General features: G+C 39.2%; 2 protein-coding genes and 1 long non-coding RNA gene across 19 annotated transcripts; 2 read left to right on the forward strand and 1 right to left on the reverse strand.

Moving 5' to 3' along the window:
* The first annotated feature begins 687 nt into the window (after window positions 1-687).
* LOC118486401 lies at window positions 688-12,451 on the forward strand. Of its 13 annotated transcripts, none has more exons than XR_004878883.1 (4): window positions 688-1,245; window positions 1,734-1,817; window positions 9,391-9,463; window positions 11,740-12,451. XR_004878883.1 is itself a non-coding variant. In XM_035982826.1 (3 exons), the coding sequence occupies exons 2-3, from the start codon at window positions 1,786-1,788 to the stop codon at window positions 12,289-12,291; spliced, it is 579 nt and encodes a 192-aa protein (XP_035838719.1). In that variant the 5' UTR covers window positions 748-1,245; window positions 1,734-1,785; the 3' UTR covers window positions 12,292-12,451. The 13 variants fall into 13 exon arrangements, 4 of the variants coding, with proteins under 4 accessions (XP_035838719.1, XP_035838721.1, XP_035838720.1 ...); XR_004878886.1 differs by having other exon boundaries at window positions 1,245-1,378; XR_004878884.1 differs by lacking the exon at window positions 688-1,245 and adding an exon at window positions 1,389-1,625 and having other exon boundaries at window positions 1,704-1,817.
* A 7,459-nt stretch (window positions 12,452-19,910) lies between these two features.
* On the forward strand, window positions 19,911-20,453 carry LOC110906864 (uncharacterized mitochondrial protein AtMg00810-like). Its single transcript, XM_022151931.1, has one exon. It carries the CDS (start codon window positions 19,911-19,913, stop codon window positions 20,451-20,453), a length of 543 nt encoding a protein of 180 aa, XP_022007623.1.
* Window positions 20,454-20,722: 269 nt separating this feature from the next.
* Window positions 20,723-25,260, reverse strand: LOC110905538. 5 transcript variants are annotated; one of them, XR_004878889.1, is made up of 8 exons: window positions 25,002-25,231; window positions 24,648-24,815; window positions 23,847-24,453; window positions 23,698-23,745; window positions 22,567-22,658; window positions 22,057-22,131; window positions 21,852-21,972; window positions 20,723-21,048 (listed from the first exon to the last, which is right to left on the reverse strand). It is a non-coding gene; the product is annotated as an uncharacterized LOC110905538 (long non-coding RNA). The 5 variants fall into 5 exon arrangements; XR_004878891.1 differs by having other exon boundaries at window positions 21,135-21,972; window positions 23,847-24,815; window positions 25,002-25,260; XR_004878888.1 differs by having other exon boundaries at window positions 22,057-22,179; window positions 23,847-24,815; window positions 25,002-25,250.
* Window positions 25,261-27,376: the final 2,116 nt, after the last annotated feature.

Below are 27,376 nucleotides of genomic sequence, written 5' to 3' on the forward strand. Positions count from 1 at the left end.
CAATTGCATAGCGGCTCTGCAAATGATTTCCCGGAGAAGACGATAGAAAATATCTAACCTAATAAGTACATGTGGGTCGGGCCTTAAAAAGTCAAATTAAAGCCCAATATTAACTAAAGCTCAATGGTCAATGATCAAAGTATAATAAAATATACAATCCTTGGTAGGCCCAGAATAATATTGATATATTTCGGTTCTTATTTATTTAACGAAGGACATTTTTTTTAATTACGTAGATCTTTTACTACAGATATTTCAATTAAAAAATTATCACTGAACTAATTTAAAATACTAATAAAAGGAATATTAAAATAAAGAACAACGTGTTTATGGTACATGGATTGTTATAACATGTATAAGAACAAATGTTATATTTCGACCCTCCAGTCAAAAAGTTCTGGTTCCGCCACTGTTTAAAAGTGATTTGTAACTTGTAACTTGGACAGTATCGTAAAACAAAATGGTCTTGGTGGAACTGAAGGTTGGGCACTACAGCTTTACGGTAGATTTTCTTAAAGCTATGGTAAGCCAACTGTGGAACCTTGTTTTTTTTTTTTTTTTTACTGTGTCTTTACTTTGACCATAAGGTGCAATTCATGTTATAGGGTAGTCGTATTATGCTTACCGTAAGCTTATTTTGAACAATAAATATATTTTTCAGAGTTTGTTACAAGTGTTATCGAAATATTTTGAGTAGATTTCCTGTTATAAATCTTACTTCAGTAGCAATTGCAAATTGTGTGATGCATATTTTCTTGTGCTGAAAAGATCAAAGCAAACCCAAACACACCCTGAGAAGTCACAGATTCTTGCTTCTCAAAACCCCCCATTAACCCCTCAACAACTACCTTCATCTTCTGCCCCAACATCCCCATTTATCATCTCTAACTACCCCACAATTACTCATCTCTGTTCATCAATTACAGCAGACTCCGAGTGCATGCAGATGGTCAAAATATAGTAAAATTGATTGTTGATCGATTGTTCTGTTCATCTGCGCCAACATCCCCATTCCTCATTAATCTTCAATTACTCCAACTACATCAGACAACTACTCCAATCTCTGTTATCATTAATCTTCAATTACTCCCCCATCTACCACCCTTACATCTGCCCTATATCTACCAACATCATCAGCTTCAAGTAACATCACCGTCTCTGTTATCATTAAGGTTAACATCAGCTTCAAGTAACACCAGCGGCCTTTCTTCTTCCACAGTCCAACAGCAGGTCGCATTTACAAAGGTGATTCTAATTGTATAACTCCATACTATTTCATAAAATGAGTGTTTTTGATACAAAATTACTTCACATTTGATGTGTGTGATTGTGAGAATTGGGGAAGAACAACAGAAAGAAGGTTTAGCTCAATCAAACGGTATCTCTCATTCCATTATTACCGGTATTTAACAACATACAACGACCTAACAACTATTATACTTTCTTACAATTAAGTCCCTCAACTATTCAACAATACAACAAACAGTTAAAAGTAACTAATTGACCCAATTGACCATATCAATACTTCCCCCTTTTAAACGAATTTTGACCTCAAAATTGAGATTCAAAATCAGGAAACCCGAGCTTTAATTCTGCTAAATCTTCCCATGTAGCATCACAAACAGGTAGATCCTTCCATCTTACTAAAACCTCCACTCTAGCTCGATTATGCCGTTTGACCATTTGTTTCTCAATTATCGCAGCTGGAGTGAACTTAAATCTTGGTTGTGTAGGTAATGGCAGAACAGTGGAATGATCTCCTTTGGCTAATTTGAGCAAAGACACATGAAAACTGGGATGCATCTGCGCTTCTTCTGGTAAGTCTAATCGATATGCTACCCTCCCAACTTTTTCCACTATTAAAAAAGGACCATAATACCTTGGACTGAGTTTATTGGGTTTTGAATGCCTGAGAGTATTCTGACAGAAAGGCCTGAGCTTTAAGAAAACCCAATCACCAGCTTTAAATTCTCGTTCAGTTCTATGTTTATCCGCCAATTGCTTCATACGATTTTGGGCCATACACAGTGAATGTTTGAGTTCTTTAATAGCTTCTTCTCTGTCAATATACATGCGATCCACTGCTTCATTGGAACAATCGTTAGGAATGTACGGAATGAAGAGAGGAGGAGGATAACCATATAGGGCTTGAAATGGTGTGGTTTTGAGTGAAGAATGATAGTGAGTATTGTACCAATATTCAGCAAGTGATACCCATTTCAACCAAGCAGTGTTTGTTGCTAATGTCATGCTTCTGAGATAGGATTCAATGCACCTATTAACGACCTCAGTCTGTCCATCAGACTGAGGATGATAAGCCGTAGATAGAGCCAATTGTATACCTTGCATCTTAGTAAAGGCCTTCCAAAAATTACTTAAGAATAGTGGATCTCTATCAGAAACTATGGTCTGGGGCCAACCATGTAGCTTGAATACATTATCCAGGAATAGTTGAGCTACTGTTTCTGCAGTGTATGGATGACCTAAAGGTATAAAATGACCATATTTAGTCAACCTGTCAATAACCACCAAAATAGAATCTTTGCCTTGTACCTTAGGAAAGCCCCCTATAAAATCCATTGATATGTCAGAAAAGACATATTTGGGAACTGGTAAAGGCTGCATAAGACCTGGATAAGCCACATTTTCAGATTTTGTTCTTTGACAAATGTCACAAGTCCTGATGAACTGTCTGACATGTTTGTTTAAGCCTTTCCACTTAAAAAAACTAGCAATTTTTTGAATAGTTGCATGCATTCCTGAATGACCACCCATAGCAGAATTATGACTCATATGAATAATATCCCTTTGTAAATCTGCATCCTTCCCTACCAAAACCTTCCCTCTTTTTGTGAATAATGTACCATTCCAAGTATAATGATTGATTGGCTCTCCCTGCTGCAATCTTTGTAATATGGAAAACAAGGTAGGATCTTGTTGCCAGGAAGCCTTGATTCTGTCAAATAATGAAGGATCCAAGGTAGATAGAGTGATTGTAAACAATGTTGGTCCTTCAACTCTGGATAATGCATCTGCAACTGTATTCTCTGCCCCTTTCTTATATACGATCTCATAATCAAATCCCAACAGTTTAGAAAGCCATACATGTTGTAATGGAGTGGTTAACTTCTGTTCCAACAGGTGCTTAAGACTCTTCTGATCTGTCTTTATAATGAAATGACCAACAGATAGGTAATGTTGCCAGTGTTTGACAACAAAAATGATGGCCAATAATTCCTTTTCGTACACAAAGTAAGCTTGTTGCCTTGGGGAAAGAGCCTTACTAAGGAAAGCCAAGGGATAGGAATCCTGCATCAAAACTGCCCCAATTCCTTTAGAAGAGGCATCGGTTTCAAGTACAAATGTCTTAGAAAAATTGGGCAGAGCTAAAACTGGTGGTGAACATAGAGCTTCTTTTAGAATTAGAAAAGCCCTATCTGCCTCCTCATTCCACACAAAACAATCCTTTCTTAGTAAGTTTGTAAGAGGTTTTGCCAGCACCCCATAGGATTTAATAAACCTCCTGTAATAACCTGATAAACCCAAGAAACCTCTCAACTGTTTAATGTTTGCAGGAGTAGGCCATGCTTTGATTGCTGATATTTTCTTAGGATCAGTAGAGACCCCATCTTTAGTGATTATATGCCCCAAATATTCAACCGACGCACCCCCAAATGGACACTTATTCCTTTTAGCAAACAGTTGATTCTGAAAGCATTCATAATTGTTATAATTCTGTGTGTCTTTACATTGATAACCGAAGGCCCTTTTATAAGGGAATGATACATAAAGAGCCTATCTATACAAGGTAAATGGACAACTGTCAAGGCTACATACAAGGTAAATGGACAACTGTCAAGGCTACAATTGAGGGATAAGTAATAGGTTTGACTTTGCATATGATTTGAATATTATTTCCGCTAATAGCCCCCCGCAGTTTGATCGGGTGGTATGCACACGGTCAAACTGGATCGAAACGAAGTAAACAGCTCCCTTGACAAGCCCTTGGTAAAGATGTCTGCATATTGTAATGAGGACGGCACATGAAGGACATGAACATCACCAACACGGACTTTTTCACGGACAAAATGAATGTCGATCTCTATATGTTTTGTTCGCTGATGTTGGACAGGATTATCTGACAAATAAACCGCGGAGACGTTATCACAATAGACGACGGAGGCATGACGTAAAGGCACATGTAGCTCGAGTAGGAGGTTACGGAGCCAGGTGACCTCTGCTACCGCGTTGGCAACCCCTCTATATTCCGCTTCGGCACTGGAACGAGATACTGTTGGCTGACGCTTGGAGGACCAGGATAAAAGATTGTCACCAAGGAAGACGCAGTATCCACTCGTAGACCTGCGCGAATCTGGACAACCTCCCCAATCGGCGTCCGAGTAGGCAACAAGAGATTGAGAGGGGGTACGTAGAATGCGTATGCCGTAGTTAAGTGTGCCCTGTAGATAACGAATGATGCGTTTCATGAACGCAAAATGAGGTTCCCGGGGGTCATGCATGAAGAGACAAATCTGTTGCACCGCATAAGAGATGTCTGGTCTAGTAAACGTCAGGTACTGAAGAGCACCCGCAAGACTGCGATAAAGAGTGGGATCCGGAAAAGGAGCCCCAGAAGTGGTACTCAGTTTGGCTGCCAGATCCACTGGTGTACTGCAAGGCTTACAGTTGGTCATGGATGCACGGTTGATGATTTCTTTAGCATATTGTTCCTGATTCAAGAATAATCCATGTGCCGTATGAGTGACTTTAATCCCGAGAAAGTGATGTAGACGACCGAGGTCCGTCATGGCAAACTCCCGTGAGAGAGTCTGGATAATCTGTTTGAGGAACGAGTCGGAGGAGGCGGTAAGCACAATGTCATCGACGTAGAGAAGCAAATATGCTGTATGTGGGCCGTGGCTGTAAACAAACAGTGAGTTATCACATTTGCTGCTCTTGAAACCGTGGCTCGTAATATAAGATGCAAACCGATTGTACCACGCACGTGGTGCTTGTTTTAAGCCATAGAGTGATTTCTTTAGGCGGCAGACAAAATTGGGGTAGCGTTTGTCAGTAAATCCTGCTGGTTGATGCATGTAGACTGTTTCATTTAAGTGGCCATGAAGAAATGCATTTTTCACATCAAGTTGATGGATTGGCCAAGCCCTAGATACTGCCAAAGATAGAACGGTGCGTATTGTAGCTGGTTTAACAACGGGACTAAATGTATCGTCACAATCAATGCCAACCGTCTGAGATTTCCCATTTACAACCAAGCGTGCCTTGTAACGTTCTAGGGACCCATCTGATTTAAACTTGTGCCGGAATAACCACATACATCGAATTACCGGGTGGTTGTCCGGGCGAGGAACCAATTCCCAAGTGTCATTAACCTGTAACGCATTAAATTCGGCCTGCATGGCTTGTACCCAATTTGGATCCGTAAAGGCTTTACCATAGGTTGAGGGTATCGGTGAGATGGTGGTGGTGTGGAGATTTAGTTTGTGGGCCGGTTTGGAAGATCCGGTTTTGGAACGGGTAGCCATCGGGTGAAGGTTTGGAGGGACGGTGGTTGATTGGGCTGCGGAAGTGTGGGAATGGTGGTCGTGGGCCGGTTGGGTGGGCTGGGAATTGGTAGGTAGTAGGTCTGGTTGGGCCGATGTGGAGGTAGCAGCGGGCTTAGGCCGGCGGGTATAGGTAATGGGACGGAACGGAGGCGGGCTATGTTGTGAAGGAGCCGGCGTGGCAGGTTGGACAGAAGGGTTTGGGCCAGTTTGGATAGGAGGGTTTGGGCCAGTTTGGATAGGAGGGTTTGGGCCAGGAGGAGTTGTGGTAGGTTGTGTTGGAATGAAGTCGAAGCCTGGTGGGATGGAGTCATCCAAAAATTGGAAAGTTGTTGGTTGGGGTGTGGTATAGGGAAAGGTGTTCTCGTCGAATGTGACATGACGAGAAATTGAGACCTTGCCCGTAGTGGGGTCGAGACAACGGTAGCCTCGGAAATCGGGTGGATAGCCGAGAAAAATGCAACGGGTTGCTCGTGGGTGAAGTTTGTGAGGTTGTGTGGCGGATGTGTTAGGATAACAAGCACATCCAAACACACGCAAGTGGTCGTAGGATGGGTGACGAAGGTATAGGGCAAATGTGGGGGTAAAAAACTTGAGGCGTTTAGTGGGTAAAATGTTGTGAAGATAGGTGGCGGTGTGAAGAGCCTCCACCCAAAAGGCCGGGGGGAGATTGGCATGAATAAGGAGAGATCGAATGACGTCGTTTAGACGACGTATCATTCGTTCGGCACGTCCATTTTGGGAGGACGTATGAGGACACGCGAAGCGAAATAGGAGCCCATTTTGATTTGCGAACTCTTTGAAGGCGTTATTGTCAAATTCGCCGCCAAGGTCACACTGAAAGGTTTTAATTTTTCGGTTGAATTGGGTGTGAATTAAACGGTGAAATTTAGTGAATGTGGGAAAGGTTTCGGATTTAAATTTTAAGGGGTAGACCCAAACAAAATGTGTAAAATTATCTATTAGGACCATATAATATTTATAACCTTGTTTGCTAGGTATCGGGGAAGTCCATAGGTCACAATGGATAATATCAAACGGGGCAAAAGTAGTGGAAGTAGATGCATAAAAAGGCAAACGTTTAGAATTTGAAACATAACAAGAGTCGCAAAATGCGGAAACCTTGTTCTTATTACATGGAAAATTAAAAAAACGAATAAGCGTGTCCAAGACTTGAGCACCGGGATGTCCAAGTCGATCATGCCATGGAAGATATGAAGCCGCCACTAAACAAGATGATGGTTCAGGTGCGGTGAATGTGTAGAGATCTCCCTCGCTGTTATGGCGCGAAAGGTGCTCTCCAGTTGTAAGGTCCTTCAAAGAAAAGCCATAAGGGTCAAATTCAATAGACACAAGGTTATCACGGGTAAAACGACGTACGGATAAAAGGTTTTTAATGACTTTTGGGCTGTAAAGGATATTTGGTAAAATATAGTTACGGTTGGGTAAGGTGTGATAGCCAGTACCGGATCCAAGTATGGGTAAACAATTACCATCACCAACCAAAATTTTAGTACGTACAGGTAATGAAGATGGGACGTGAATCATACCTTGGTGAGCCGTGAGGTGTTCGGTGGCACCAGTGTCCATAGTCCAAATCGGCTCGGGTTCATTGAGGACCATGGTTGTGAAAGCGGCTCCTATGTCCGAAGGCTGCAATGCATCGAACTCTTGGCCCTGAGCAAAAGTGGCCGTGCCAGTAGATTGGTTTCCCTGCTGCTGCTGATCTGGTTGAGAGCCCATGGACCGGTGGGTCTGATCTGATGCTGGGCCGAACTGTTCAAAACCGGGTGGTGGGTAATGGGCCGCATAATGGGCTGAGGAAGACTGGTTGTTTGTGTGGTTTGGGGCAGGAGTAATGGGCTGAGTAGGGTAAGGACATGGTGGTGGCATCCACCAAGCCCAAGGTGGGTAATTGGTTGGGGACGGGTGTGAGTTTGGAGGGTTGTTTGTATTGTTCCAGGGCAGATAGGTGTTGGGAGTAGGGTTATTATGGTAGTTTGGGCGATACCCACCACCGCGGCCACGACCACCACGAGAGGACCGACCCCGGCCACGACCCCTACCCCGGGTGGAGTAGTAGGCTGTAGCAGAGGACGGTTGTGAGGGGGTTTGAGGGATGGTGGCAGCGGCAAGGGCGGAGGGTTGGTGTTGTTGACGAGCTTCGAGGCGAATCTTTTCGTCGTTAAGCATGGTCCTGGCGGTATCCCAATCAGCCTGGTTTTGATGGATTAGAGCAGCAGTAGTGTCGTATTCCGCGGGTAAACCGCGGACGAGTTGGAGGACGAGCCGAGACTCAGTGATGGGATGGTCCACGTCAGCCAGTTGGTTGGCGAGATCCTGCAAACGAGTGCAATAATCGTCTAAAGACGAGCAAGCAGCAAGAGTGAGGTTAACAAAGGTAGTTTCCAACGCAGCCGCACGAGCCTGTTTATTGCTAAGTAACACCTTTTCGATGTGTACCCAGGCTTCATGGGCTGTGGTTGCGGTGTGGATGACACGACCGACCAACGAATCGGAGATTGTGTTGAGGATCCACTGGAGAACCAGTGCGTCCAGTTCCTTCCACGCTGGATAGTCTTCAGAATCTTCGTCTGGGGCGGAGGTACCATCGATGTGGTGCAGCACCTTATAAGCCATCGCGTGGAGTTTGAAAAGTTTTGTCCAGGCGGAGTATGTAACCTTCACGCCATCAAGCTGGCGAATTTTGGAGTTAATGTTTGAAACAGAGTATGCGGGGTGAAGATTGGTGGGTTTTTGGGGTGGTATAGAAGCGTCTGCTTTGGCGTCTGCGTTGTCTCCCATCGAAACAGGGACAGAAAACAGGCCGCAGGATATTGATCGGAAAAGTGAAAATGGGTGGCAGAAACCCTAGGCGAGTGATACCATGAAAGCATTCATAATTGTTATAATTCTGTGTGTCTTTACATTGATAACCGAAGGCCCTTTTATAAGGGAATGATACATAAAGAGCCTATCTATACAAGGTAAATGGACAACTGTCAAGGCTACATACAAGGTAAATGGACAACTGTCAAGGCTACAATTGAGGGATAAGTAATAGGTTTGACTTTGCATATGATTTGAATATTATTTCCGCTAATAGATTCTGCCTGAATAATTCCAACACTTCCTTCAAATGTACTAAGTGTTGATCCAATGTTTTACTAAAAACCAATATATCATCAAAGAACACTAACACTGACTTCCTTAACAAGGGTTTGAATGTATGATTCATTAATGCTTGGAACGTAGCAGGTGCATTTGTCAGCCCAAAGGGCATGACTAGAGATTCGAAATGGCCTTCGTGTGTTCTAAAAGTTGTCTTATGCACATCTGCTGGACACATTCTGATCTGATGGTATCCGGACCTCAAGTCCAATTTGGAAAAAATAGAAGCTCCCCCCAACTCATCCAATAACTCTTCAATTAAGGGAATAGGATAGCTGTTTTTGATAGTAGCTTCATTAAGTCTTCGATAATCAATGCACATCCTCCAACTACCATCCTTCTTTTTAACCAACACAACTGGAGCTGCAAAGGGGCTTGTACTTCCTCTTATAACCCCGGTATCCAATAACTCTTTAGTCATAGCTTCTATCACATCTTTTTGAGCCATTTGGTATCGATACGACTTCAAATTTATCACCGTTGACTCATCTTTAAGCAAAATTTTATGATCATAAGGTCTTGAAGGAGATAATGATGATGGAACTTGGAATACATCAGAAAAAGAGTCTAACAGAATATCTATGGTTGCTTGTTGCCCTGCATCATTGATTATGGTTTTATGCTGAAACAACCCTTCTGTACCTTCCATTTGCAGACTAAACAGTTGACCCTGCACTAACTGGTGCTCATCACTAAGCAGCTCATTCATGATTTCCATGGAACACAAGGTATTTTTATTAGTATTACTGCCCTTTAACTGATAGACCTCATCATCAACCTTAAATTGCATTTTGAGCTCCTTGAAATTCCATACAATATCTCCTAAGGGTAGTAACCATTGAACCCCTAGGACCATGTCATAACTATCCAAGGGTATCACCAATACATCAGCTTTAAACCATAACCCTTGCATTTGCCATTGAAAATCGGTACACATCTTATCACACATCAAGGGAATACCATTTGCAACCCCAACCTTCATGGGTTTAATATCTTTCAAGGGACAATTAATTCTTCTGGCCAACTTTTCATTAAGAAAGTTATGAGTTGACCCTGAGTCAACCAATGTTTGTACTTGTCTTGTTCCAATATTTCCCACCACTTGCATTGTTGAAAAAGATGGTACCCCCGTTAAAGCATGTATAGAGATAAGTGGATCAGTAAGAGTTGTATCTATCACAGTTTCAGTTTCATGCTCTTGTAGGATACCCACTTCTTCCTCTTCCTCACCTCTCAATTCTATGCTATACAACTGTTTGTTTGGACATTTATGTGTAGGGGTAAATTTGTCATTACACCATAAACATTCCCCTTTAGATCTTTTCATTGCCATCTCTCTGTTGGTTAATGATTTGGTGTTTGTGAACTTCTGAGTTATAGGAGGTGAAGGTAAAAGAGGTAAATGAGCTGTGTTGGCAGGAGGTTTAATAGAAGAAACAGGGGTAGGGTTATGAACAGAATTCGAATTTGGTGGATAATACTTCCCACTATAGTTTGTATGAAATTTAGGCTTGTTTGATAGTGCTAAGTTAGCAGCATCTTGTTTCTTGGCAAATTTATAGGCCTCTTTCATGTTTTTAGGTTCAAACATTCTTACAGGACAGCCTAATTCAGGTTTAAGTCCATTCAAAAAAATACTCACTGCATATTCTTCACATATTGTGACCCTCAATAAGTTTGCATCAAATTTTTCACAATAATCTTCTAATGAACCAGTTTGGACAGTAGAAGTAAGTATTCCCATTGCATCATGAAACAATGTAGTAGAAAATCTGTCAATAATTGTTCTAGAGTATTCCAACCAAGTTACCTCAGAAATAGGCTTGACCAATGTCTTAAGATAGGATGAGTGCCATTTCATAGCCTTCCCTTCCAGGTTGATAGCTGCGTATCTCACCTTAAAGATCTCCGGTGTGTCATCCACATCAAAAAAATGTTCACATCTATAGACCCAATCTTCTACCTCAGAACCATTGAACTTTGGAAATTCAATTTTGCCTAATCGAAATAGCCTGTCACCTTTATTGTTGCTGTTGATTTCTTGATGAGAAAATGAAGTATCACCACTTGTATTTGACTGATTATTGGCCAATTTCTCAAGAATTTGCCTAATATCCATGAAAGATTGTTCAGCTTTCTCAACAAAAGCTTCGAATTTCAACAGAGATGTAGTATGATCCTTTATCACCCTTTCTAATTCAGATTGACTTCTGGTAGACGTCATCTTTGATTCTTGGTTTTTGAGATAGAATTAATCGATCAAATGATTAATTCTGAAAGAATTGAAATGAATCGAGTATGAATTGATCAAACAATTGATCAATTCGACGTATTGAATTGAATCGAACGGAATCAATCGAACAAATGATTGATTCTGACTGGAATTGAAACGAAATTGATACAGATCTTCCGAGGATCGGGAAGCTCTGATACCAATTGATGTGTGTGATTGTGAGAATTGGGGAAGAACAACAGAAAGAAGGTTTAGCTCAATCAAACGGTATCTCTCATTCCGTTATTACCGGTATTTAACAACATACAACGACCTAACAACTATTATACTTTCTTACAATTAAGTCCCTCAACTATTCAACAATACAACAAACAGTTAAAAGTAACTAATTGACCCAATTGACCATATCAACATTGAATAAAGGATTGAACTAGTAACTGAACGTTTTTTTTTTTTTTTTTTTTTGGGTAAAGTAGTAACTGAACGTTTTGGGATGAGAATTAATATAAAACTGTTTCTTTGATCTGGACTATGACTGATAATGGTCAAAGTATTACGTTGATGACCAGTTTAGATTATCTTACGGTTTTGATCATTTATTTTATAAAATTTGTGAATATGGTTTTCCTGAGAGGTATTTATAAATTGTTAAAACCGGTAGAAGTATATATCCTTGTTGCTGCTGTTCGATAACACTTATATGCTGCTGTTGCTGTTTTCAATAACATGGTTCTGCTGAGAATGTTCAATTAATAAAACTATTGCTGATAGATTAGGGCTTCACCCTTGTTCAACCTACGGCGGCTGTTCAACCTCAATTTCGCAATGGCGAACGTGTTTAATGTCAAGTTCTTTAAGAATGGAAACTGGCAGCACAACGGTGAAGGGTACAAATATGTTGGGCAAACTATCGCCACAGCACTTAAACCACTTCCGATGGACATCAACTATTCGCAGTTTCTCAGCGCATTAACCATTGCGTTGGACATTCAACCAGGCACTCATTTTGAAGTGACGTATCCAAGAAAAACAAGTGCAAAAGTTGAATTTCCGATTCTCATAGACAACCCCCAAGCGTTTGAAGATATCAAGGAATTTGTGGGGGGGGGGGGATATTCCACGGTCCTCCCAACCGCCGAGGTGATCCCACCTCGCAGACCGCCACCCAGCAAGCCTGAGTCTGGGGGTAAATCCGCTACCGTAGGGGCATTGGGAACGAGCAAGACTCGAACCCGCCACCTCCGGGTTAGAATGCGGGCTGGTGGCCATTGGGCTGACACCCAATGGTTATATCAAGGAATTTGTGTCCGAGTGGGGACATGAACCAATTCCCGTCCACGTTGCATGGCTCTATATATAAGTGGGTAAAAATTGTTGTTATGGTTATGTTTTAACAATTAAGTTATGGTTATGTTATTGTTATGTAAAACATGTTAATTATTTTTTCCTTTTGTTAATTTAGGTTTTTTTTTTGTTTATAAAATTTCTGTTAAATCAACAAATGAAAAAAGATGGCAAAAAAGTGTAGATGACATAGTTGCCAATCAATACAGGACCAATAATTGAGTTAACATTCTCCACAGCCTTCACATTAAATGAAAAATTGTTAGTTTATTTGCCACCTATACTGTTTATGTGAACACAAAGCTAAAAAGAGAGGTAGACACAATGCCTAATAGGTATATAACATGACATATATTAAGGGCATTTGTTGATTCATCTTCTTCTCTAGCTCATTTGTATACCTCATCTTCCGCTCCTCCTTCGACCGCACTGCAGACTATCTATTTGCAAGAATCCTACACACCATCCAAAGCTCAGTTTTCAAGAATCCAACTCTCTGTCAACGCCATCTTGTCGCAAATAAAAAGCTCAAACTCCTGGACCTGGACCTACTGCAACAAATAGAAAACTTAATATTTTTGATACCTAAAGCAGCTATATATATCAATTAACAGTGTGTATGCTATATAAAGATTCCTTTAAAACATCATAAATGTAGGTATAGAAATACAAATTCTACAATACAAAATTTGACACGTATTATGAACAAAACATACGCACTCATCAACAATTGTTAAAAGATGCTACTTGTTACCAGCAAAATGCGACGTGCTATAGCAAGTTTCCTTTTTCGTGACTCGTGCTATGCCTTTTTTGGCTTATGTTGATTCGACATGTGGAAACTAACGTTGGATAATTTTGCAAGTGAGGTTACAAAGCACGTCATGGAATTAGTGTTTATTTGTGATTATGAGTCTGCTTGAGATCTGAGTACAAATAAAGTATCGGCAACCTAGCATTTAGGTTTAGTAAAAAATCAAAGGTCATATAATATATTTAATGACAAACTACAAGTGTACACAGATCTAAACACCCCTGATTCATATGAACGATAACAGGCTGCAACCTAAAAGTTTTTTGTAGCATACCTGACTCCAAAAATAAGGGCAGCTTCTCTTCTAGTCATCTGAGGTTGGAAATCATGATGATAAAATTTGCGAAAGGCGGGTGCAACTGGTCTACCCCCAAATGCATTCCAAGCTTGAATGCTATGTTTGTGTAGCCTGTTATCTTCACCACCGCAGCAATGTCCCGCTCCCGCCGCTAAGCCGCCCTAGAACCACCCCGTCGGAAACCTAACTTTCACCTTAGCCGCCATTCTCTGTAACGATCATGTCCTATAATCAACAATTCAACACCATATTTTAAAATTAACTGTATGATTAAAATGTAAGGACCCAAGAACAGTAACACCACTTCATATATCCCAAAATCTAGTTAAAAAGACCCAATTTCTTTGATTAATTTGCTTAAAAAACACGTGTACCCTCTCTAGATTGAAGAACAAAAATGTTAAAATTGTAGTGATTCATCCAGATTTGCAGCGGAATTAGGATGATGAATTTGTGAATTCATGATTGAGTTTTATATGAAACAAGTATGTGCAGAACAAATGGACAGATCGAATGTGAATAGGAAATGTCTTGGTGCCTATATTATGTTCCCGGCAATTCATATATATACATATTACATAGAACAGTTATGTTGGCAGTTAAGATTTTGGCGGCAATAACCGTCATCTTGCTAACCAACATACCCGTTCGTATATAAACCGTTTCACATATATTATAACATATAAATCCTAAATATAAGTACAGAAAATAATAACGATAATTATGTTTATACACTAATACCCTCCCCTAAACATAATTCTGTTTACGAGAGTTCTTGAGCACACTTTTGTTTGCTTCCGTGACAGCTTTCTCCGCTCTTGAGAAGTCAAATCTTTTCCGTTGAAGCTTCTTGAGGCCATGCCAGTCGCTACCACCATAATGAACATACTGATCATTAGCTTCACCATGAATGTTGCCAGATCCTCCTTGTGACCAGTCTGCATCTCCTGCATATAGGGCATAGTGGCTGATATCGTTCTCTGTTACTCTTGCATCTGACGAACATTCGGCAATCTCTTTCTCTCCATCACTCTTGCATTCTCTGGGGTCCTCCACTTTTTCTTCCTTCATTTCTAATGCCGTTTCTTGTGTTATCTTGATCTTATAGTAATAAACCAGAACATCTAAGTACATTGCATAAATCAGCCGCATGTACTCCCCATCTTCAAACTCGAACCCTATATCTTTTGCTATCATCGCCCATATACCATTTTCTGTAACCCGCCGATGACCACCTTCTCGTTTTACTGCCATATAAAGATCCAACAGCCCTACCTTCCGATTGTTTGAAATGACTGCAGGTAATGGTCTTGATTGTACTTCTAACTTGACTTTGAGGAACCATTCCACCATCTTCTCAAATGTAACATCAAGATAATGTTTGTATTTAAGAAAATACTCAACATCATCAAGCATATCTAACAGGGCCTTACAATCACTAAAGTTATTAAACTTCATTGCTTGTAGGATTAGAATGTTCCAATCCGGTTCACTTGCAGATAAATTTAATTTCTCAAAATAATCATTCAGAAAATCTGCCCTATACTTCTCATGTTCATTTCCCTTTGCTAACACACATTGCTTTTCTAATTCACCCAACTCCTCTTTCTTTGTCATTCCAGAATGACTGTTTCGTTTATTGTTTATGGGTATACTAAAAGTTGGGTAAATTTTGCATCTTTCTCCCATGAACTTCACCGTAAACCCTTGTGTGATTAACTGATCATAACTTAATACATTTCTATCTATGTCCGTAGTGTATAAAACACTTTGAATACGCATATTTTCAGATCCGGACATAACATCTACTATTCCAACGCCTCTAATGAAGAAGAAGTGATTTTCTCCAGTCTTAGTTTCAACATGAGACATATTTTTGATTCTTTTAAACATGTCTATGTTATAACAGAAATGACATTTGAGAGATTTGCTAACATACCACATATCGGACCAATATCTTCCATCGGTTCCATCCAGAATGAACTCCTGTCGTTCTTCGTCTTGATGATTGTTATCTTTCATTGATCCTTCTTGAATTCCAACATTTGCCGCTTGACGTAATAACTGATTCTCTTCATCTTTTTCTTTTTCTTGACATGAAGATATTTCATGACCAGGCATATTACAGTAATAACAGCGGCGCTCCATCCTTCTCCGATCACGTCTCTCTTCTGAACAATGGGCACAAGGCATCATAGAAGATGTTGGCCTAAGATTGTCATTGATTGAAGAACTGGCTCTGATACCACTTTGTAGTGATTCATCCAGATTTGCAGCGGAATTAGGATGATGAATTTGTGAATTCATGATTGAGTTTTATATGAAACAAGTATGTGCAGAACAAATGGACAGATCGAATGTGAATAGGAAATGTCTTGGTGCCTATATTATGTTCCCGGCAATTCATATATATACATATTACATAGAACAGTTATGTTGGCAGTTAAGATTTTGGCGGCAATAACCGTCATCTTGCTAACCAACATACCCGTTCGTATATAAACCGTTTCACATATATTATAACATATAAATCCTAAATATAAGTACAGAAAATAATAACGATAATTATGTTTATACACTAATAAAAATATCAAATAACATACCAGATCGATAAACAGAATCAGAAACAAACCCGATATTTTTAACTTACCAACCTGTCAACACATTCAAATATGAATATGGACAAACTATACAACAAAAAAAAAGACCTAATCAGGTTAGTGGTGGTGAAAAATTGAAAGGAACAACAAAATAAGGTTGAAGAAGTAGAAACCGTAATTTTGCATAAGATTGGAATCACTGCTTACACCATAGCACATAGTGGTTAGTTAGTGGAAGTGATGAAATCTGGCAGCATTTGTGCTAAACGTACAACTCGCAATGCAATATTATGTTGCTAATTTATACTATACTAGATTTATCACCCGCTGCGATGCAGCGGGGATCGGTTATATATATCACAGTGGATGAAAAGCCCGATACTTGTTACATAAAGTTCTTGGGTTTCATTTATTAGGAGGAATGATTTAAGCTAGATATATTATGTTATATGTTTATATAGTTATGTTATATGTTATGTTAAATATATTTATTTTTAGATATAGGTAATGACGGTTACTAATGCAACCGGTCGACTATATATGTAAAACATATGTGAATATTATTATTTACCAATTCTTAATCCAAGAACATTATTATCTTTCTCTCAAACCCTAGCGTACAATCATATTCAATAAAGTGGTATCAGAGCCACAACGATCCAAGTATCACTGATTCTTCGAATCATTCAAAGCAAATCTTCATACCAAAATTCAAAATTTAATCGAATTAACTCATGGCAACGATGAACGGAGGCATACAGACTCAGATTCCAAAATTACTAGGTCAAAACTATTATCACTGGCATATACAAATGAAAGTACTGTTAGAATCACAAGATCTTTGGACTACAGTGGAAGAAGGATACAATAATCTGCTGAATAATGCATCTGAAAACGATCGGGATTCACACAGGGAAAAAGTCAAGAAAGACAAGAAGGCTCTTCACATAATCTTTCAAGCATTGAATGAAACTGTATTTGAACGGATTGCAACGTGCAGAACTTCCAAAGAGGCGTGGGATGTATTACACAAGGCATACAGAGGGGAACACATAGTGAAAACGGTAAAACTCCAAACCCTGAGATGTGAATTTGATGCACTTAGAATGAAAGAAAACGAGACGATAGAAGAATACATGAATAGAACAACAGCCATAGTAAATCAATTACGTTTAAATGAAGAAAATATTACAGAACAACGAATTGTTGAAAAAATCCTTCGAAGTCTTACACGGAAATACGAATCGGTAGTGGTGGCAATAAAAGAATCAAAAGATTTAACTACAATATCTACAGAGGAATTGCGAGGAATTGCTGGGTATTCTTCAATCACACGAATTAAGATTGAAACAATATGATGATGCTCCGATAGAACAAGCATTCCAAGTACAAAGTAATAATTCCGATCGATCAAGACAAAACAGATCAGATTTTGTTAACAGAGGACGAGGTAGAGGAAGAAGAAGATTCAATGGACCGATACGTTGTTATAATTGCCAGAAATTAGGGCATACGGCAAGGTTCTGTCAACAAAGAGACACGAACAACAGGGGTGAGAATGCTCTCTTACATGAAGATGAATCCGAAGACAGAAGTGATGAAACGACAATGTTTATGATACTTAATATGGAAGAAATTACAAAAGAGGATTGCTGGTACTTAGATAGCGGATGTAGCAATCACATGACGGGAAATAAGAGTTTTATTCATTACACTAGATGAATCAGAAAGAAGGGAAGTAAGAACTGGAGACAATAAGAAACTAGAGGTGTTAGGATGCGGTGATGTCTCAATCAAAGTAAAGGGTTTAGACAAGAAGGTTCCGAATGTATTTTATGTGCAAGGGTTAAAACATAATCTCTTAAGTGTAGGACAACTAGTACAAAAAGGTTATGAAGTGAAATTTGCTGATCAAGAATGTGTCATTAGAGATCCAACATGTGCATGTATCGGTTCAATCAAGATGACAGGAAACAAGATGTTTCCTTTGAACCTGAACCATGATCTAATACCTAGAGTCTGTAATGTCATGACACAAGACATGACTACTCTATGGCATCGTCGATTCGGACATCTAAGTTTTGACACATTATACTGCATGGGAACAAACGAAACAGTGAAAGGATTACCAAAGATACCCATGTCAATTAACAACGTATGTGAACGATGCATATTTGGGAAAAATGCAAGAAAACCTTTTCCCAATCAAGCAATGTGGCTTGCTGATAAACCGCTGCAACTTATTCATTCTGATATATGTGGACCGATGAGAACAACATCAATAGGAGGCTGCAAATATTTCATCACTTTCATAGATGATTTCTCAAGGAAAACCTGGGTGTATTTTCTGAAATTAAAATCGGATGCACTAAGTTTTTTCAAGAACTTCAAGAAGATTGTTGAGAATCAAGTCGATTCTAAGATAAAGACCCTACGAACCGATAGAGGAGGAGAATATTGTAACAATGAATTTCAAGCTTTCCTGAAAGAGAATGGGATTCAACATCAGTTAACCACTAGTTTACACACCACAACAAAACGGTGTAGCCGAACGGAAAAATAGAACCCTCATGGAACTCAGTAGAAGCATGCTTAAAATGAAAAACTTATCACATTCATATTGGGCAGAAGCTGTGGCCCGTGCTGCATACTTGTTGAATCGAGCCGGCACCAAGAGTGTACCAAATAAGACTCCACAAGAAGCATGGAGTGGAAACAAACCTAGCGTCGGACACCGACGAGTTTTTGGATGTGTTGCCTATGCTCATATTCCAAAGCAACATTGTGGAAAGTTAGATGAAAAAGCGAAGAAGACAATATTTGTGGGTTATAGTGAGCATAGCAAGGCGTACAAACTATATAACCCAGTAACTAACAAAACTATCATTAGTAGGGATGTGGTGTTCGATGAAAGTCAAGAGTGGGGTGACAGTTCAGCAGGTAAAGACTCCTCGTACATACAATTAAATAACTCTAGTGAAGAAGATAAAGATCTAGATGAAAATGTTTCACATGCAAACATAGAACCGGAGAATGATCAACAGGCAGGAAATGCCCCAAGCAGCGAAGAGTCGGACGAACAGAATAGCCATCAAGAGGAGGCAGAATCATCGTCATCCTCCGAAAATGAAGAACTGAGAACTCGAAGCATATCAGAGGTCTATCAAAATTCACAACCTCTTACCGAAGCCCAAGTGGATGAATTGTATGAAAGGAATCAAACAGTTGCAAGTAATGTGGCAAACTTTGTACTATATGCCGATGCAGATCCCATTTCATATAATGAAGCTTACAAAGATAGAAAATGGAGAGAAGCCATGGATAGAGAAATACAATCAATACACAAGAATGGAACATGGGAACTGGTGAACCCTCCGAAGGATCAGAAACCTATTGGAGTGAAGTGGATATATAAAACAAAGTATGATGAGCATGGAAAGGTAAGTAACTATAAAGCACGTTTAGTGGCCAAGGGTTATAATAAAAAATATGGAGTTGACTATCAAGAAGTTTTTGCTCCGGTAATTAGATTCGATACAATTAGAATTGTTCTAGCACTAGCAGCATGTTATGGATGGCATTTACATCAAATGGATGTAAAAATGGCCTTCTTGAATGGAAACTTAAAAGAACAGGTATACATAGAACAACCCGAAGGTTACATTAAGAAAGGAGAAGAACAAAAGGTTTGTCATCTAAGAAAGGCTTTATACGGTTTAAAACAAGCTCCGAGAGCTTGGTATAGCAGGATAGATGGATATTTTAGATCACATGGGTTCATAAAAAGTGTGTATGAACACACATTGTTCATCAAGATCACATCACTGATAATACCCGAATGGTAGTTTGCTTGTATGTGGATGATTTGATATTAGCTAGTGATTCTATGGAGATGATAGAACAATTAAAGAATTCAATGAAAAATGAATTCGAAATGACTGATTTAGGAATTCTTCATTATTTTCTTGGCATGGAAGTTAACTATGACAATGGAAATATCAGCTTAACACAACATAAATATGCTAAGAATTTGTTGAAGAAATTTAATATGGAAGGATGTCATGAAATCTCAACTCCAATGGAATATGGGCTTCAGTTATCTAAGAATGATCCCAGTGAAGAGATAAATCAGAACTTGTATCGGAGTTTGGTTGGATCACTTATATACCTGACTAATACAAGACCTGATATAACGTTCTCGGTAAACAAGATCAGTCAGTTTATGGAAAGACCAAAACAGAATCATTGGGAAGCAGGGAAAAGAATACTGAGATATATCAAAGGAACGTTGAATCATGGGATAGTTTACTCAAAAGGAAGCAAAGGAAAGTTGGTTGGTTTTAGTGATAATGATTATGCAGGAAGTGTAGATGAGAGCAAAAGCACGTCAGGATACGTATTCCATTTCGGATCAGGTGCAATAGCATGAGGTTGAAGTCCGATTCTGCACAACAAAGGAACAGGCTACAGATATTCTAACAAAAGCTCTGCAGCCGAAGGAGTATCTTCGTCTTAAGGGACTTCTGCATATCACATCCATCTAGCTTACGGGAGGATATTAGGAGGAATGATTTAAGCTAGATATGTTATGTTATATGTTATGTTAAATATATTTATTTTTAGATATAGGTAATGACGGTTACTAATGCAACCGGTCGACTATATATGTAAAACATATGTGAATATTATTATTTACCAATTCTTAATCCAAGAACATTATCATCTTTCTCTCAAACCCTAGCGTACAATCATATTCAATATCATTAAAATCGCCTACCCTATCTACCTGGTGTATACAAAATATTGTTGTATCAATTCGTAAACAACTTATCTTACTAACACCAGCTGCGTTACGAAGATAAGTTGTAGAAAAGATGTTTCCCTATTGTATATTTCTGGTACATGGTGGTGATAGGCGTTACGGCCTATGTCAGGCTTTGATTTTGGCTGCATAATGTTCCTAGGTTGTAGCCATCCAAAAAGCGGTTCCCAGTGTCATCATTCTTCACGCGCACGACTTGATTCTGCGGCATTAAGGAAAAAGAAACATTAAGCAAACGTCGATGTTTTAAGAATGCAGCTGTCAACGACTACAGTTGAAAGCACAAACCTGGTCTTCATAGTTCACACATGAACCTACACAACTCATTCGTGCCTAAAAAAAAAAAAAAATCATCGAGTAACCATTTACAACTTATCCGTTCTCTTTAACTTCTATTCTAAGCCACATCACTGATTTATAATCACATTTTAAAACCAAGGCTAAATGCCACAACATGATAGTAAAGACTTGATAGATATCATCATAAGGTAACATAAAACGGGTCAAATGCTTTGGCCGGGAATATTATTACTTCTAAAATAATCTGCTCGGCAACTATTTCACATGATGACCTGAATTTTCACAACTAAGTTTCCTGGACAAAAAGTTTTGGGTTGTGGTTGGACTCTATGAGTAGTTGATATGTGGGCCACACTGGTAGATACACGACGACCAAATCAGGCTCTGCTGGTTTTACTGTGCTGCCAGCGATGGCAGCCTTCATAGCTATTTTCTCTTTACCCATTTAATCCTGTTAGAGATTAAACTAACCTATATCCACATGTTATAAGTGCATCGGAAAAAGTTGCAACATCTATTGTTAGCTATATCAATTAACGACTTGATCCAACTTGATATAAGACTCAGATTATCATATAGCAAGCTCAAGATTAGTACATAAATTTTAACATCTTATTGAACTACATACTTGTACACAGAAGTAAATATGTTTCACAACCTGGGTTTTACAAGGCCTAATGGCCTTTCTGAAGTGAATACACTTACCAAACCAACCCAAAAGATCTTGATGGGTCTCCTGTGTACGTGTCCCAGCTGTTATGTCTTCATCTCTATATCAAAACGGTCCTATAATGACACCAGGATATATCTTGACAAACTGATCAACCTGCATGCCCATAATGTTTTTTTAGATCGGGTAGTTTGATTAATTAACTGAATATGTTGATTAACTTAATATGACAAATATTACTCTCAATCATAGTTCCTAAACTTGTAAATCCTTAGCTAATTGGTAGATGACGAGCTAATCAGGCTTCTGCTGGATCTGCTGAGGAGTCAGGTCAGATAAGCAAACGCAAATACTCTCTTGAATCTGCTTATTTAATAAGGAATAAGCACTCAAAAAAAAGCAAATCCTAAACACCACCCTAAGTAGAAGATTCAAAAGGAATTTTGGCAATCAAACAGTAAACATAGACATATACAATATGCAAAAAAAAAAAAAAAAAAAAAAAAAAAAAAAGAAGCCAAATTTCTTCTAAAGAACGCTCGAAACCCAAATTATTAAACTCACCAAACTTACGGCTAATTTTCCACAAAATATGAACCTGTTTCGAAGAATCCCTATCTCGAGAGACCAAATTTTCTCAAAATTAGGCAACTGTGAGTCGATTTGAGTATAATTCTTAGTTAACTTTTGGCTTTTAAGGGTCAAAATGACCGAGAAACTAAAAACAAATAATGGGATACATAAGCTTACCACATTTTTTGATGATGGTACATCATCACAAATCTGGTTTCGTGAACTTTGTCGGGCGCCACCTGAGATTCTATTGCAAATATCATGACACGCTGCACAAAATAAGCAGCCTTGGTAAATACAGTAATGCCTAAAAGGCCAAAGTAGCAGACTAAACCGCTAACCTCACAATCAACTTAAAACAATGATAATTCTTATTAGTGGTTAAGTATGCTACTGACAATCCAAGTATTTACCATCTCTAAACTATAAGCTTCAAGTATTTCAAACATATGTTTCTCGAAATGTCTATTCCGTATTGACCCGAAAATAAGTGATATTGATTATATATAAATGGTCTTGTATACATATACATGAGCATATAGTTAAGGATGTTTTTCCACCTTAAATTGTACTTAAACACAAAACTTGCCCTTCCCACCTACTTTAATCACTCTTAACTAACATAATTCAACTTGCATCCTTTGTTGTATATTTTCAATCATAGGTAAAGGAAACGAATCCGATGCGTTCGAAGTAGACGCAACATATGGTCGTTTCCTGCTGCTTCGAAAGTTAGCTTGCGAGCTAACTTTCTGGTCCTGCAAAGCCATAGGCAAATGGAATACGATGCCATGCCATGTTTATAATGTTATGTAACAAAAAAGTATACAGTAGACTTGAAAACAAATCCAAAACCAAATGCCTTGATCCCACCTCTAGACACATTAATTCAATACTACTAATTAAACATGAATTCAATTCCACAAAGGCACTGCATTGTCTACCAAGAACAAGCATGTGAGAAGGGTAGAATGGTCTTTTTGCAAAAAAAAAAAAAAAAAAAAAAAAAAAAACTAATCTATCTTACAAACACACATAAAGCTCACACATGTTATGCTATATCACTAAGCAAATAACAACCAAATCTAAATCTTGTAATTGAACTCAACGAATTTACATAAAAATCAGATCTTGGTTATTATTGACTCCAATACAGGTCACTAAACTTAATAAATTTAAAAAGAAAAAACAAGTGAGCTTGTTAAAAATCACCTAAATTGCGAAGTAGCTCATGCGTGTATACAAGAAAAAAAATAATCTAATCTGGTAGCTAGATTAGAGTATGTACTACACCCTCCATATACGTACATTTCTTGCTAGCAGAACCCGAACCCGTACCGTAATCTTTTCAAATAACTGCAAAATTCCAATAAAAACGAACCATTAGAATTTACTTTAATCAAAGAATAACTCAATATGAAGGATTTATTAAATAAAATGTAGTTAAATTTTCTTACATTGAAGATTTAGAATGGGGCAGAATGGAATCACTTGCAGATGGATTGAGTTGCTCATGGGTAAATACTAAACCAGTTTCAATTGTCTGAGAACCCTAGGAAGTGTTTCCGAAAAGTTGGATCCAAAATACCAAACCAGTTTTGAAGTTTAGATTGGTCTGGTTCTTGGTTTCACCATTCTTAGATTTCTGGTTGCGGTTCAGTACAGGGCAGGTCAGGTGGCACCTGAGAAATGCCCTTTACCCATTTCTAGGAGAACGGGTGAAAGTGTCGCCTCTAGAATACCAAAAATGTTATTTTAGTTGAAATACAAGCGTCAAGATCCTTGGCTTTTAATCCAAGGAGACTGATTCTGATTATTCAATTGAACCTCTAAGAATTCAATCAATCGCAAATACATGACAAGTTTCATATTAAAGGGAACTGAAAGAAACAAGCGTGCAAACGCGAGTCGTTGCTGCTCAAAAAGAGAAAGAACACTGGACCATTCATTTGTTTTATCAAGACCACTGAAGCATGACACCGAGTAGCCGAGATGATGTTTGAACCAACCCGATCTGTCAGGCTCATTTTGTCCCATGACCAGCCTACCCGCCCATCTTCCCACCTGAGAAAGTGCTCACTGTTAAGCACCTTGAGGCAACAATAATGAGTTGAAATTGCATAATGATCCAACGCGATTAAGGAGTGTGGATGACAAATACATTTAGGACCACTTTCAACTCATTCGACCCGTTTTCTTTTTAGCTTTATTTATACCAATTTGACCCATTAACCTAAAGAAAACGATAAAGCACTCACCTTAAGAAGCATTTATTTGTAAAGAGATCACTGGATACCTCAGCAAAACATTGCTCTGAATAGTCATTAAAATGAGAAATGACTGCCTTACTATCTTTCAGACGCCCTAATCTGCAATTATGTCACAGATCATGACTCATTGACCAAGTCAATTTCAGACGCCCCGATCTGCAATTATGTCACAGAACTCATTGACCAAATTAAATCAAATCAAACCTAAAGCTAAACAACACAAAATATCATAAACGAACCCCAAACCCTAAGAACTGAACAATTAGCAATCAAACAACATCATTTATGTACCAAATTGATAATGGGTATGATTTTATTTTAACTAAAAAGAAAGGGGTTGACCTTTCTTCACCAGCAGTGTCCCAAATCTGAGCCTTGATGACCTTCCCATCAACGTTAATATTAGCCAAATATATTTTATATATTGTCATATATTGTATATAAATGTGTATATCTCTAATTGATAGTTTCCTAGTTTAGCTCCCTAGATTAGCTCTTGGTTTGTTAGGGTCTTTGCTGTATTTATACGTGTATCCCTTTTGTTTGGAGGCAATCAACATCGTATATTTTCATGGTATCAGAGCAAACGCTCTGAACCCTAGCAAACCTATTGCCGCCACTGTTGAGGCTACGGTCTCTACACTGCTCTTCTTTTTTCTTTGAGACTACGGTCTCACACTTTTTTTTCCCCTCACCCAATCCCAATTAACCCACATCTCTCTTTGTTCTCACTATGAATGACAAAGGAGAAACCTCTACCAAAACTGCTGCCCTGCATCCAGTTTACACTGTGAACAACATACAAAACAAAGTTCGAGTATTAGATGGCACCAAGGTAACATATTCATCATGGGTGAAATTGTTTCAGTTAAATGCTCGTGGCTACAAGGTTCTTGATCACATTGACGGAACCAAGCCACCGGGAAAGGAAGATCCCAACTATGAGTCATGGATGGAGATAGACGCAATTGTGCTTCAGTGGATCTACGGATCCGTGTCTGATGAAATTCTTGTTCGCATTCTTGAACCTGAGTCGACTGCTCTTGAAGCATGGGGTCGTGTCAAAAGTATTTTCTTGAACAACAAAGGATCCAGAGCCGCCGCCTTGGAACATGCTTTTACGAACCTCACCCTGAAATCCATGCCCTCGCTGCAAGCCTACTGCCAGAAACTAAAGGAAATTGCGGATCAACTCTCTGATGTGGAAAGTCCGGTTAGTGAAAATCGTCTAGTTATTCAGCTTGTTCGTGGATTACCGCCTGAATATGACACTATTGCTGCCCAACTTAATCAAACACTTCCATCTTGGGAAGTCGTTGTGAATCTGCTAGATCTGGAAGAACGTCGTCAATCGGCACGGGAAACCCCGGTTGCTGCAGCTGCTATTGAACCTCCTGCCCCTGCCCCTGAACCCAAGCCACAACCTCAGCGTCGTGATAATGGGCCTCGTGGCCAACCCAGGTACAACAATCAGCAGCGCCGTTCCAATGGATATCGGCCCAATCGTGGTCCATCTCAGCAGGCCCACTCGCAACCCCAAAGTAGCTCCAATCAGATTCGTACTGGGCCTTGGTTTTCCGCTCAACCTAATGGACCACCTGCCTATGCTCCTTGGTGGGCCTCTCCATATGGGCCCCCAGCGACTTGGACTCCCCCACCGTGCCCATACCCAACCCAACAGGGGTGGGCTACTCCCTATCAGCAGGGCCCTTGGCAGCCCAATAACCGGTCCAACAGTAACAATAGCAGACCCTCTTCATCACGGGCTCCACCCTAAGCCCACATCACCGAGTTTGGCCCACTCCAACCTACTGACATTGGAGAGGCTTTTCAGGCGCTAGCTATGGACTCGAATGAACTGGACTGGCATATGGATACAGGGGCATCCAATCATCTCAGTGCAGATCCAGGTATATATGTTCTAACTCTCCTACTGTTACTTCCATTAAATCAATACTTGTCAGAAATGATCACAAAATGCCAATACTTGGATCAGGGAACATTAGCTTTCCTCATTCTCAACACAACCTTTGCCTTAATAATGTCTTGTATGCTCCCAAAGTGATCAAAAACCTTATCTCTGTCAAACAATTTACTCGTGATAATAATGTATCTGTGGAATTTGACCCATTTGGATTTTTTGTGAAGGACTTCAAGACTGGGAAAATATTGACCCGTCACAACAGTGATGATAGTCATCTCTATCCGGTCACCTCTCCTGCTCAAGTTCCCGCATCTTCTGCTTTTATTGCTTCCGCTTTCGACTCGTGGCATGATCGTCTAGGCCACCCGGGAGTTTCTATCGTTGATTTTCTTGTTTCCAAAAAATTTATTTCATGTAATAAAACTAGCCGAATGTTTTGCCATTCGTGCCAACTTGCGAAACATAAACGCTTGCCGTTTGTTTTATCTAATTCCACTACTATTTTGCCATTTGATATTGTGCATTGTGACTTGTGGACGTCCCCAATTGTGTCTAACACAAGTTATAAATACTATATGATTTTGATCGATGATTACACAAACTACACTTGGCTCTTCCCTCTTCGCTATAAATCGGAAACCGTAACCAAATTCATGAAATTCTATACTTACATTAAAACTCAATTCCATCTGCCTATTAAATCGTTTCAATGTGACAATGGTGGTGAGTTCGATAATCATCAATTTAAAAATTTTGCCTCAAACCATGGTATACAATTTCGATTCTCGTGTCC

The sequence above is a fragment of the Helianthus annuus genome, chromosome 14 (genome assembly GCF_002127325.2).
Source record: "Helianthus annuus cultivar XRQ/B chromosome 14, HanXRQr2.0-SUNRISE, whole genome shotgun sequence".
In the NCBI taxonomy this organism is placed as follows: Eukaryota; Viridiplantae; Streptophyta; class Magnoliopsida; order Asterales; family Asteraceae; genus Helianthus; species Helianthus annuus.